The sequence below is a fragment of the Hemiscyllium ocellatum genome, chromosome 8 (assembly GCF_020745735.1).
Source record: "Hemiscyllium ocellatum isolate sHemOce1 chromosome 8, sHemOce1.pat.X.cur, whole genome shotgun sequence".
NCBI classification, from domain to species: Eukaryota; Metazoa; Chordata; class Chondrichthyes; order Orectolobiformes; family Hemiscylliidae; genus Hemiscyllium; species Hemiscyllium ocellatum.
The window spans coordinates 46,869,914-46,883,723 of NC_083408.1; the positions used below are offsets into that span (position 1 = coordinate 46,869,914).

The window sequence follows — 13,810 nt, forward strand, 5'->3', positions numbered from 1 at the left end:
CTGGGGCTGCTTTCCCTGGGAGTGACGTTATATAAGTTTATAAAATTATGAGGGGCATGGATAGGATAAATAGACAAAGTCTTTTCCTGGGGTCGGGGAGTCCAGAACTAGAGGGCATAGGTTTAGGATGAGAGGGGAAAGATGTAAAAGGGACCTGAGGGGCAACTTTTTTCACACAGAGGGTGGTGTGTGAAAAAAGTTGCCAGAGGAAGTGGTGGAGACTGGTACAATTACAACATTTAAAAGGCATCTGGCTGGGTATATGAATAGGAAGGATTTAGAGGGAAATGGCCCAAGTGCTGGCAAATGGGACTAGATGAGGTTAGGATATCTGGTCAGCATGGACGAGTTGGACCGAAAGGTCTGTTTCCTATTGTACATCTCTATGATGTTCAAGGAAGTGTAGGCCTGGTACATTAGTCAGGGGAAATGTAGAGCAATAAGGTAGGGGAATGCGTCTGAGTGGGATACTCTTCAGGTGGTCAGAATGGACTTGTTAGTTCAAATGGCTTGTTTCCACAGTATAGGAATTCTTTGATTCTAGTCACTATATCTGCCTCTTTATAAGATCCTCCCAAGTCTGATACCCAATGGCAAAGGTATAGCTTAAACTGTAGGGTTTGGTAGAGGGGGAAAGGAATTCCATCTTTTATGTGCTGCTCCCTTCTTTTGGTCTTCTTACATCATGCAATATTTATGGTCAAAATGGCCAGCAAAGATAGCATGCTACAATCTAATGCTGTTGTTACACTCATTTATGAAGGAATAATTTGATTTAGGATATATCATCCACTTTTTTAAAAGCTTTTGCATGGCCCTTGTATATGGGTCTACAAGAATGTAATTCATCACGTTTTCTCATATTATTACTTAAAGTAAACTCTTGACAATAATCACAACGTGTACAGAATCCTCAAAAATCAGAATTGGTGATATATGAGGTGACACTATGCAAATAAATTACAAACATAATTCCAGCTCTTAATTCCAAGAATGGTATCACAGGTGAATTTTTTCAAAATTCTTTGTGCTCAGCAGTTATATTACACAATGTTTTTGTATAAATATACTAGAGAATATATTAAGAAAGCTATTTGCCATTATGTTTTAAATGATGTTTCTCTTTTTGTTTTTTATAATTCCCAGAAACATTACATCTATAACTTAGAACAAAATAAACTTAAGTTCAGAAATTCTGAACTCCATCAACAAATACACACTGTTTGAGCAAAAACTGCATGCATTCATGTAGAACTTTGAGCTCAAAAACTGCAGGAATTTATCTAAAACTCCCGTTATCTCACTTTTTAGATTAGAATCAATCTAAACATCATGGCATAGACAGAGAACACAGGGGGCCAACACCTTCAACATATTGTCTAGCTATCACCATTGTTAACAGCTAACCCGAGAATGCAACTTTAAAAAAAAGGGTTTTGTGATTTACACTTGAAATAAGTGAAACTATCACTGTATTCTAACAGATGAAAGGCTTAACAGACAATTAATTTTTCAATGTATAATTTCAGTTACATCACACTGTAAATTTTTGCTACAAATTCTGTGTTACGATTAAGCCCTCCACTACCACCTGATGAAGGAGCGTCGCTCTGAAAGCTAGTGTGCTTCCAATTAAACCTGTTGGACTATAACCTGTGATTTTTAACTTAAAATATTTGAGGATTCTGCACCCAACACATTTTCAGTCGGAGTTCCAGAGACACATGACTCTCATCAGAACAAGAAAAATAAAAATCACCTATTCTCTGTTTGAAATGGTCAATTTCCTAGTTCTAGATTCTCGCCGAGAGGAACCACCCCTCCACATCGACCCTGCCAAAACGCCACAGGAATTTACAGGTATCAAATAATTCACTTGTTATTCTTCAAAACTCCAGTGGATAAAACTATAGCCCCTACAATCTTTCTCATAAAAACAACCCATCCATTCAGGTATTAGTCAAATAAATCTCTGAACTGCCTCCACTGTACTTACATCCTTTCTTAAATCAGATGATTAAAATGGTGTACAATACTCTAGACAAGTCCTACTATGTCTCTGTATAACTGAGGCATAACCTCCCTACTTTCGTGTTCAATTTCCCCATGATAAATGATAACATTCTATTAGCTTTCTTACTTTCCATGCCTTCCTTCTGTGATTGATGTATGAGGATATCCAGTTTCCTTTGCAGCACAGAGCTTTGCAAACTCTCACCAGAACATTTTTTAAATCTTCTTGACAAATGGACAATTTCTCATTTTCCCATATCAATATCCACTTGTCATATCTTTGCGCATTCACTTAACCTATTCATAATCTTTTCTTGCCTTCGTGTGTCCTTTTCACAACTCTCATTCCTATCTATCATTGTAACATCAGCAAACTTGGCAATCATACTCTTTGTCTCTTCATCCAAGTCCTTTACATAAACTACAAACAGTTGATGCTCCAGCACTGATACTGGTGGCACATTTTTCTTTAGACCTTGCCAATTTTTTAGATTAGATTAGATTAGATTACTTACAGTGTGGAAACAGGCCCTTCGGCCCAACAAGTCCACACCGACCCGCCGAAGCGCAACCCACCCATACCCCTTCATTTACCCCTTACCTAACACTACGGGCAATTTAGCATGGCCAATTCACCTGACCCGCACATCTTTGGACTGTGGGAGGAAACCGGAGCACCCGGAGGAAACCCACGCAACACGGGGAGAACGTGCAAACTCCACACAGTCAGTCGCCTGAGTCAGGAATTGAACCCGGGTCTAAGGCGCTGTGAGACAGCAGTGCTAACCACTGTGCCACCGTGCCAACTTGAAAATGACAAAGTTATATCTATTCTCCAGTTCTTGTTAGCGGGACAATCTTTTACCTATATCAATATCTTCAGCATGAGCCTTTATTTTCTATGATAACCTTTGATGCAGCACCTTAACAAATTATTTGGGAAATAAAAGTACATCACCCACCAGTTCCCCTTGTCTAGAGCAAGTGTTGCCCCTCAAAGTCATGCTTCAATTGTACTGAGAATATCGACATTTTGGATTCATTACATTGGTAATCCTGGATGCAAAAGAGGGACAAGAAGACATAATTTTATAGTGCTATACCGATCACTCAATGGGCAATGGGCACAAAGGAATATTCAGTATTAGACGAAAGTGAGGACTGCAGATGCTGGAAATCAAAGTCTAGATTAGAGCGGTGATGGAAACGCACAGCAGGTCAGGCAGCATTTGAGGAGCTGGAAAATCGATGTTTCCGGCAAAAGCCCTTCATCAGGAACATAGAACATAGAACAATACAGCACAGAACAGGCCCTTCGGCCCACGATGTTGTGCCAAACATCTATCCTAGATTAAGCACCCATCCATGTACCTATCCAATTGCCGTTTAAAGGTCGCCAATGATTCTGACTCTACCACTCCCACGGGCAGCGCATTCCATGCCCCCACCACTCTCTGGGTAAAGAACCCACCCCTGACATCTCCCCTATACCTTCCACCCTTCACCTTAAATTTATGTCCCCTTGTAACACTCTGTCGTACCCGGGGAAAAAGTTTCTGACTGTCTACTCTATCTATTCCTCTGATCATCTTATAAACCTCTATCAAGTCACCCCTCATCCTTCGCCGTTCCAACGAGAAAAGGCCGAGAACTCTCAACCTATCCTCGTACGACCTATTCTCCATTCCAGGCAATATCCTGGTAAATCTTCTCTGCACCCTCTCCAAAGCTTCCACATCTTTCCTAAAGTGAGGCGACCAGAACTGCACACAGTACTCCAAATGTGGCCTAACCAAAGTCCTGTACAGCTGCAACATCACTTCACGACTCTTGAATTCAATCCCTCTGATAATGAACGCTAATACACCATAGGCCTTCTTACAAGATCTATCCACCTGAGTGGCAACTTTCAAAGATCTATGTACATAGACCCCAAGATCCCTCTGCTCCTCCACCTGACTAAGAACCCTACCGTTAACCCTGTATTCCGCATTCTTATTTGTTCTTCCAAAATGGACAACCTCACACTTGGCAGGGTTGAACTCCATCTGCCACTCCTCAGCCCAGCTCTGCATCATATCTAAGTCCCTTTGCAGCCGACAACAGCCCTCCTCACTGTCCACAACTCCATCAATCTTCATATCATCTGCAAATTTACTGACCCACCCTTCGACTCCCTCATCCAAGTCATTAATAAAAATTACAAACAGCAGAGGACCCAGAACTGATCCCTGCAGAACTCCACTTGTAACTGGGCTCCAGGCTGAATACTTACCATCTACCACCACTCTCTGACTTCGACCGGTTAGCCAGTTTTCAATCCAATTGGCCAAATTTCCCTCTATCCCATGCCTCCTGACTTTCCGCATAAGCCTACCATGGGGAACCTTATCAAATGCCTTACTAAAATCCATGTGCACTACATCCACTGCTCTACCCTCATCCACATGCTTGGTCACCTCCTCAAAGAATTCAATAAGACTTGTAAGGCAAGACCTACCCTTCACAAATCCGTGCTGGCTGTCCCTAATCAAGCAGTGTCTTTCCAGATACTCATAAATCCTATCCCTCAGTACCCTTTCCATTACTTTGCCTACCACTGAAGTAAGACTAACTAGCCTGTAATTCCCGGGGTTATCCCTATTTCCTTTTTTGAACAGGGGCACAACATTCGCTACTCTCCAGTCCCCTGGTACCACCCCCGTTGACAGTGAAGACGAAAAGATCATTGCCAACGGTACTGCAATTTCCTCTCTTGCTTCCCACATAATCCTAGGATGTATCCCGTCAGGCCCAGGGGACTTGTCTATCCTCAAGTTGTTCAAAATGTCCAACACATCTTCCTTCCTAACAAGTATCTCTTCTAGCTTACCAGTCCGTTTCACGCTCTCCTCTTCAACAATACGGTCCCTCTCGTTCGTAAATACTGAAGAAAAGTACTCACTCAAGACCTCTCCTATCTCTTCCGACTCAATACACAATCTCCCACTACTGTCCTTGATCGGACCTACCCTCGTTCTCGTCATTCTCATGTTTCTCACATATGCATAAAATGCCTTGGGGTTATCCTTGATCCTATCCGCCAATGATTTTTCATGCCCTCTCTTAGCTCTCCTAATCCCTTTCTTCAGGTCCCTTCTGGCTATCCTGTATCCCTCCACTGCTCTGTCTGAACCCTGTTTCCTCAACCTTATGTAAGCCTCCTTCTTCCTCTTTACTAGACATTCAACCTCCCTCGTCAACCAAGGCTCCCTCACACAACCATTTCTTTCCTGCCTGATAGGTACATACATATCAAGGACACGTCGTATCTGCTCCTTGAAAATGTTCCACATTTCCACCACATCCTTCCCTGACAGCCTATGCTCCCAACTTATGCTCCTCAAATCCTGTCTTACAGCATCGTAATTTCCCTTCCCCCAATTGTAAAATCTACCCTGTTGTGCGCACCTATCTCTCTCCATAACCAAGGTGAAAGTCACAGAATTGTGGTCACCATTACCAAAATGTTCACCCACTAACAAGCCCATCACTTGTCCCGGTTCATTACCGCATACCAAATCCAATATGGCCTCCCCTCTGGTTGGACAATCTACATACTGAGTTAAAAAAGCTTCCTGGACACACTGCACAAACACCGCCCCATCCAATCTACTTGATCTAAAGAGCTTCCAATCAATATTTGGGAAGTTGAAGTCGCCCATGACTACGACCCTGTGGCTTCTGCACCTTTCCAAAATCTGTTTTCCAATCTGTTTCTCCACATCTCTGCTGCTATTGGGGGGCCTATAGTAAACACCCAACAAGGTGACTGCACCTTTACTATTTCTGACTTCAGCCCATACTACCTCCAAAGGAAGATCCCCCTCAAACTCCCTTTCTGCAGCCGTTATACCATTTCTAATTAGCAATGCCACCCCCTCCTCCTTTTTTACCACCCTCCCTAATCTTACTGAAACATCTGTAACCAGGAATCTCCAACAACCATTCCTGTCCCTCATCTATCCACGTTTCCGTGATGGCCACAACATCATAGTCCCAGGTACCGATCCACGCCTTAAGTTCACCCACCTTATTTCTGATACTCCTTGCGTTGAAATATACGTACTTGAGCCCATCTCTGTGTCCGCAAGTATTCCCTGTCAGTGCTACCTTCTCCACAGCCTCCCTACATTCTTGGACATCCTGACAAACAGCTAGCTTACTTACTGGACTACAAGTCCGGATCCCATCCCCCAGCCAAATTAGTTTAAACCCCCCTGAAGAGTGCTAGCAAACCTACCCCCCAGGATATTGGTGCCCTTCTGGTTCAGGTGCAACCCGTCCTGTTTGTACAGGTCCCACCTTCCCCAGAATGCAGTCCAATTGTCCAAATACCTGAAACCCTCCCTCCTACACCATCCTTGCAGCCACGTGTTCAACTGCGTTCTCTCCCTATTCCTTGCCTCACTGTCACGTGGCACCGGCAACAACCCAGAGATGACGACTCTGTCTGTCCTAGCTTTTAGCTTCCAGCCTAACTCCCTGAGCTCTTGAATGACCTCCCCACCCCTCTTCCTACCTATGTCGTTGGTGCCAATGTGTACCACGACTTCTGGCTGCACACCCTCCCCCTTAAGGATTCTGAAGACACGGTCCGAGACGTCTCGGACCCTGGCACCCGGGAGGCAACAAACCATCCGAGAGTCTCACCCATGTCCACAGAACCGCCTGTCTGTCCCTCTAACTAGAGAGTCTCCTATAACTAGCGCTCTCCTCCTCTCCCCCTTTCCCTTCTGAGTCTCAGAGCCAGAACTCATGCCACAGACCCCGTCACTGCAGCTTACACCTGCAAGGCTGTCCCCCCCAACAGTTTCCAAAGCTGTATACTTATTGCTTAGGGGAACGACCACAGGGGAACCCTGCACTGCCTGCTTCTTCCCCTTCCCACCTCTAACTGTTACCCAGCTACCTCTGTTCTCCGGCGTAACTATGTCCCTGTAGCTTCTATCAATCACCCTCTCAGCCTCTCGAATAATCCTCAGTTCATCCAACTCCAGTTCCAGTTCCCTAACTCGTTTGGTGAGGAGCAGGATCTGACTGCATTTCCTGCAGACGAAGTCGGCAGGAGTATCGGTGGTCACTCCGATACTTGAGGACTTGAGTATTATACTGATTCAGTTACTATCAAGCATTCCTCATAAGTATTTGGAACGTGTTTCATGCCTCCTCCATAAACAAATAAGGAACGTAATGCTCGCTTAAGAATCAATCTTTGGAAGTGGCTACTGATGAGCAAAGCAGCTCGAATTACTGTCCATTTCTACTGGGGTAGTGATACAGATAAAATTAAAATGGAAGCAAGCTAAACCTATGCTGAGCGATTCCTGATTTAAATGGGCCCTAAAGCTGGCTAATAGTCTGGGGTCTTATGGAGATCAGGGTAGCAACCAGAAGTCCTGCTGCAACCTATTTCTGGCAGTGAATCTGCATCGAAAGGAAATCCAGACTGCAATCTCTATTCAAATGCATTCTTACTGCACTCCAAGTGAGGCTAGAAAAATAGCAGAGAAATCCAAAGTGTTATTTTCCATTCTACCAAACCATATTGTTTTGTGACATAAACTGGGTCTGCAATGCAGTACTTAGTCCAGCAAAACAACAACTTTGAAAAAAAACATGTTAAAGTACCAGCAAAAATGTATACACCTGAAACTTTCCCATAATCAACACCAGATTATTTGACAAACTTGGCTCATACATCAGAATCCTTAAATCTTGAAAGATTATGAATCAACTGAACATAGGATCAAGTAGATGTCGTGAAATGCCCCAATATGCACTGTTGAAGAGCAAAACAAAACGTTAGCTCTGCCACTGCTATCATTATTTATTAAGATAAATAATAATAAACTTTCTTCAAATGATGCATAAAAACTGCTAGCTCATCATTCTTGCCCTGGATGGCATTATTTGCTTCACTTGTTAAATTCAGTCCAGTAGGTTATTATTTTCTAATAAAATACATTCAAAAGGACCAAGGAATAATTTCATCAGTAAGGGGTTCAATTTTTTTTTTCAACAAAAAGCACTATATGTGGAATTGTCCAAACAAACAACTTATAATCTCATAATTTAAAAAAAGTTAAACATCTACACATGTATGCAAAGGAAACATTAGTGACCATTTTCTTACAAAAATATTTTGAGAGTACAACTATTTGACCACATGCATGCAGGAGTGAGAACAAAGTCAGATCAATGAACATACATACCCACTTGGTGAACTCTATTGGCTAGCATGTTAAAAGGAATAGCAGAGAGAAACAAGAAATTACAACACTACATGTGCACTTCTCTCATTTCTTCTAGTTACTTCCATGATTTAACTTTGAGCTGTTGCAAAGAGATCAATATGGTACAAACAACTGCAATAGTGATCTGGAATGCAATCCTAGTTTTGTTAAGGAGCTGACAAAAAGCACAACTGATCATTACTTCACTTTACAATGGGATCCTTGAATAGATATCTAGTCTTGGCATATTCTGTGAATAATTAAATGAACTAAACAATCATTTTACAGCCGACTGTTGTCAAGATCTCAGGAGAAAGTGAGAACTGCGGATACTGGAAATCTGAGTCGAGAGCGTGTTGCTGGAAAAGCACAGCAGGTCAGGCAGCATTCCAGTAGCAGAAGAATCGATGTTTCGGGCATAAGCTTCATCAGGAATGTTGTCAAGATCATGTCATAGAGATATAGAGATGTACAGCACGGAAATAAACCCTTCAATACAACTCTGTGAATATGTAACTACTCAAGCTAACAATACACTGGTATTCTATACAAAAGATCAATTACATGTCTGTCCTAGTTTCCAAGCATTAAGCATTAGACCTTCTAATGTAGCAGACTACATTTATGGCCAAAGTACCGCAACTGCTTGCCACTGCAGGAGAGCTGATGAAGAGACTCTCCCATTCTTTCCCCCTGTCATCAGATGTATGGCAGGGTCTGTAATCAACCTGTCTGGCCAAATCACAACCACATCTTCCATGGCCATAATGTACTAGCATGGAACCTGAACCCAGAACTTCTAACTGAGAGATAGGGATGCAAATACTGCACCACAAAATACCGCACAATTTCATGTACTACTTAGATTATATTTGAGACATGTTAATTTTTCCTTCTCTCTCTCTCTCTCTCTCTCTCTCTCGCTCTCTTTCAGAAACAACAACTTATTGGATTCATCCATGGGTATTCTGGGGAAGTACTCATCCATGGGTATTCTGGGGAAGTACTACAATGGACTGCAATTGCGTTCTGTAACGTAGCTGACCAGAAAACTCTCCTAGAGTACCATCTACCCTCAGATATATTGAAACGAGTTGTACCAAAGACCTGCCCTCTGTGTTAACCTTTTCAATTCTGAAAAAGCAGAAATTACAAACACCTGCACAATGGATAATGCTTACGAGTGTAACAGAAGAACCCTTGAAGAAAATAATCAGATCAATTAAAAAGAGAAAATTATACATGGAAACAGATACTAAATCCACTTGACTGAAACAAGAGCTACTCGCAGATAATGAAGTCGACTTACAGAGAATTACATAGAATTCTGAGTACAGGAGTATGTCAGTATATCCACCAATATTTATGCATTCTACAAGTTTTCTTATCCAATCCTAATGGCATAACATTGTATTCAGTTTATCTTTTTCATGTTGTTTTCACCTTTTCTAGTGTATCAATATGCTAAGCCTAAATATGGAGACAAGAACTGTTCACTGTGGTCTTACCAAGATGCAAACTTAATCAATCAATGTGCACAACATATCCAGTAGTCAGTGAAAATCACTCTGTGCTGTAGTTCACAAATTAAGTAATGACATTATGCATTTTCGATATCAGTTCACAACATAACCTGTTGGGCAAAAACTAACACACCATCTGGACTGTAAGAACAGTAGCAACAAATATAAATAATTCCAAACAATGATATTAAACAGAAAATAGTATATAAAATAAATCAAGTTACTAAGAGAGTGACATGGTGAATTATTTTGAGAAGTGTTGGTCTCGATACTTACACCTTCATTGCTCTTTTCAGTTGTACTGGTCAACATCTCCTGCAAAGCTCTGACTGACAGTGACTGCTCCAGCACAAAAACACAGATGGAGAGATCAGGAGGGACATACTGTAAACAAAAAGAAAAATATTACAATTATCAAAGTGATTATTTAAGGTTTTGTTTGTGGTCAAGCAGCTTTTAAAATTCTGTACAAAGAACAATGTTTACATAAGTTGAGGTCTGGCGATAGCAGATCATCAAGGGAAAAGAGATGATGTTACCAGTTTAATAATGATGCTTCATTTTTCCTCATTTAGTTTATCTGGAATAAAATCCAAATCACACTCGAATTGGTTTGGTACCAATAGGATACAAAATATGCTGTTCATTTAAAGGATGATAGAAATTGGCATAAACTTGACTGCCATATTGACATTTCAGCAAACCCTATGTGGTCTGATTATATACACTGTGCAAAGGTCAGTTCTAAGATCTATCTGCTTGTGAAATATACCACTGTGGAGAGTGCTGACTCCCAAATATAAGTTGAAATGATGCTCCTGAGAAAATGATATTAACAACAATACAGCTACAGCCATTTCCTATAGGCAGCAGCTTTTTCCCCCTTTTCCATATTCTTAATTGACAAGCTGTTCAACTCTTAAGGGCATCACTAAATCAGGAAACTCCAATCAATCCCGAAATATACACACGATTTTGAGTATATCCATGAGAAGTAGAAGAATAAGGTCTTCCCTCACTAGAGCCAAAGACACTGAGACGAAATGAAGCATACTTCTGGTTCTCAGTGGAGATCAGCACAGACCAGAAATCAAACTCAGACAATACTTGTTGCACCTTTAATGTTAGTTGGGTCTGTGTAAATGAGAAAAAGCTTTCCTTCTCTATTAAACTGAATGGAACCCTCTTACAATATCACACAAATCCATATTGATTGGAGAACTGCAGAAGTAATAAAATAACCTTCAATGATTGGACATTACAAAGGCCAATATTAAACAGAATAGATACAGTGGCATTTTGGCTCCTTCAAATGACCATGCAATTCTCAAAGGAAAATGAACCACTGATAACACTTCAAGCATGAAAATACCTCGTTTTGAGAACTGAAAGGTGTGGAAATTTATTCTAATATGCTTTTCAAAGAGGCAGAAGCGCAGTGGAAACAACAAACAGGTTATTAATGGTGGAGATAGAGAGATTTAAAATGTATGTAACTGAAGATGAAAAAGGAAGAGAATGGGTACTCTCAACTAACCTGATGAAGGACCTTTGCTCAAAATGTCGATTTTTCCTGCTCCTTGGATGCTGCCTGACCTGATGTACTTTTCCAGCACCATTCTAATCTTGACTCTAATCTCGAGCATCTGCAGTACCCACTTTTGCCTACTCTCAACTAACAGCAAAGTAAGCAAGGCTGTGGAGTGGGGAAGAGTGTGAAAAAAGTGATCAATGGACATAGCACATTGAGTTTCTGAAGTGAAGGAATTCAATATTGAGATGTCCAGGCTGTAACGTGGCTAAGCTAAAATGAGGTGTTATTATAGAGTCATAGAGATGTACAGCACAGAAACAGATCCTTCAGTCCAACTGATCCATGCTAACCAGATATCCTAAATAAATCTAGTCCCATTTGCCTATATTTGGCCTATATCCCTCTAAATCCTTCCTACTCAAAACACCCATCCAGATGCCTTTTAAATGTTTTAATTGTGTCAGCCTCCACAACTTCCTCTGGCAGCTCAATCCATACGTGTACCACCCTCTGTGTGAAAACGTTGCTCCTTCGATCCCTTTTAAACCTTTCCCCTCTCACCTTAAACCTATGCCCTCTAGTTTTGAATTTTCCTACTCTGTCTATTTACCGTATCCTATTTACCCCATCCTATTTATCCTATCCTATTTACCTTCCAACCCTGGCAACATCCTTACGAATCTTTTCTGAACCCTTTCAAGTTTCACAACATCCTTCCTGTAGCATAATCAATGTAAAAATACACATTAAGTAACAGAAACACAATGCAAGGGTATACACATCATTGTCATTTTTTTTACAGCACAAATAAATTAAATAATAATGCAATTTTGTCTTAAATAAAAGTTACTGGCAGGAAGAATGTAATGTTTGACTTTTAATTTTATTTTTTTATTTTCCCTCTTTATACTAAGAAGGACTTGAATGTTGAATTTATTTTTTTATTTTGGGCTTAAGATTTTGTACCTGAAAACATTTGAACCTAAGATAGTGCCAGGAATAACGAGATTGTACAATTTTTACTGTACTTTCGTACACCTGTACTTGAGTATACGCTACCCTCAAGCTTGCACTGTGTTTCATTGGAGCAATGCAGCCAGCCCAGGACAGATGTGTTACCATGACAGCAAGGCAGTTTAGTAAAATGGCAAGGAACTGAAGGTCAGGATCATTTCTACACTGAGTGGATGTGTTCCACAAAGTGTTTACCTAGACTCCATAGAGTCTCACCAGTGTCAAAGAGACTGCATTGAGAGGTAGCAAGTATCGTAGGCACATTTGAAAGAGGTACAAGTGAAACACTGTTTGACCTGGAAGGTATGTTTGACACCTCGGACCGTGAGGAGAGAAAAGATGAATGGCCAAGTTTTACACCACTGCGACTGCATGGGAAGTGAGGAAGCATAAGACTGATGGAGAGGTAGATCAGGGCATCATTGGAGGGAATGTATTAAGTGAAGGGGAGGGGAAGATACGTTTGGTGTTGGAATCTTGCTGGATGTGGCTGTAATGGCAGATGTACAATTGAGTGATGTACAACTGACATGATGCCCTCTCAGTAGGGAAAACCCATTCTCTTCCTTTGTCACCTTTACACCCACTTTACACCTGTTTCCCTTTCTCTACCATTAAAAACCCTTTTGACTTTTGCACTGGGCTTCTGCCTCTGTTAAACATATATTTGGGGCACACTAATTCCCAACTGTACATTGACCAGTGGAAGTTTCATCCTTACAGGCTTCACTCCTGATCCCCACTGGATTCAGCGTGCTCCATGAAAATCAAATTACCCTGCAATTCATTAAGCATACATGTGTAAATGTAGCCTTAGAATTGGTACATTAATCAATGTAATGTAGCACAGTATTAAAAGAAGACAGTGCTTAGTCAAGGGTTTGTGCATTAATTTAATAGCTGTGCTAATCTATCTGAGAGATTTTTTAAAATTTAAATTGCTTGAGTAAGTTTTTAGCACAAGGAAAAATCATTTCGGAAAATTTCACTTTCTGCAAAACTAGCAAGATGATGCTTAAAATGAATTATGGCCACTTAGATGTTGATCTTAGGCAACTATGTGGTTCAACTTTTAGCTTCACTGAATGCACTTAACACAGACAGAATGTGATCATCACACAAGATTTATGTCAGGAGTTTTGCCTAGCAAGCGAAAACAGAAGACAAGCTTGGAGTGAAAATTTAAGTCTGTATAATCTTTCAACAAATAAGCACCAATTAGAGCAATAGTGCTAAACTAGTTCAGAAATGTTGCAAGCACTAGGCTATACTACTGCTTAAAGAGAGTTAGTTAGGAAATATTAATATTGGGGTGGACAAAGTTTTAAAAAAAATCACACAACCCCTGTTGGACTATAACCTGGTGTTGTGTGATTTTTAACACTGCTGAAAAAGGAGACACATTGTGAAAGTTTTTCATCTTGCAACCATCATTACAAACTAAAAATGTG

At 40.9% G+C, this 13,810-nt stretch overlaps 1 protein-coding gene across 14 annotated transcripts in view; it reads right to left on the minus strand.

The window, feature by feature from the left end:
- ryr3 (ryanodine receptor 3) overlaps positions 1 to 13,810 on the minus strand; it is a 366,212-nt gene that overhangs the window by 286,880 nt on the left and 65,522 nt on the right. For all 14 annotated transcript variants that reach the window (XM_060828910.1, XM_060828909.1, XM_060828911.1 and 11 more), the window contains exon 3: positions 10,088 to 10,195. In XM_060828910.1, the coding sequence (XP_060684893.1) occupies positions 10,088 to 10,195 (108 nt within the window). The remainder of the gene's footprint in view (positions 1 to 10,087; positions 10,196 to 13,810) is intronic.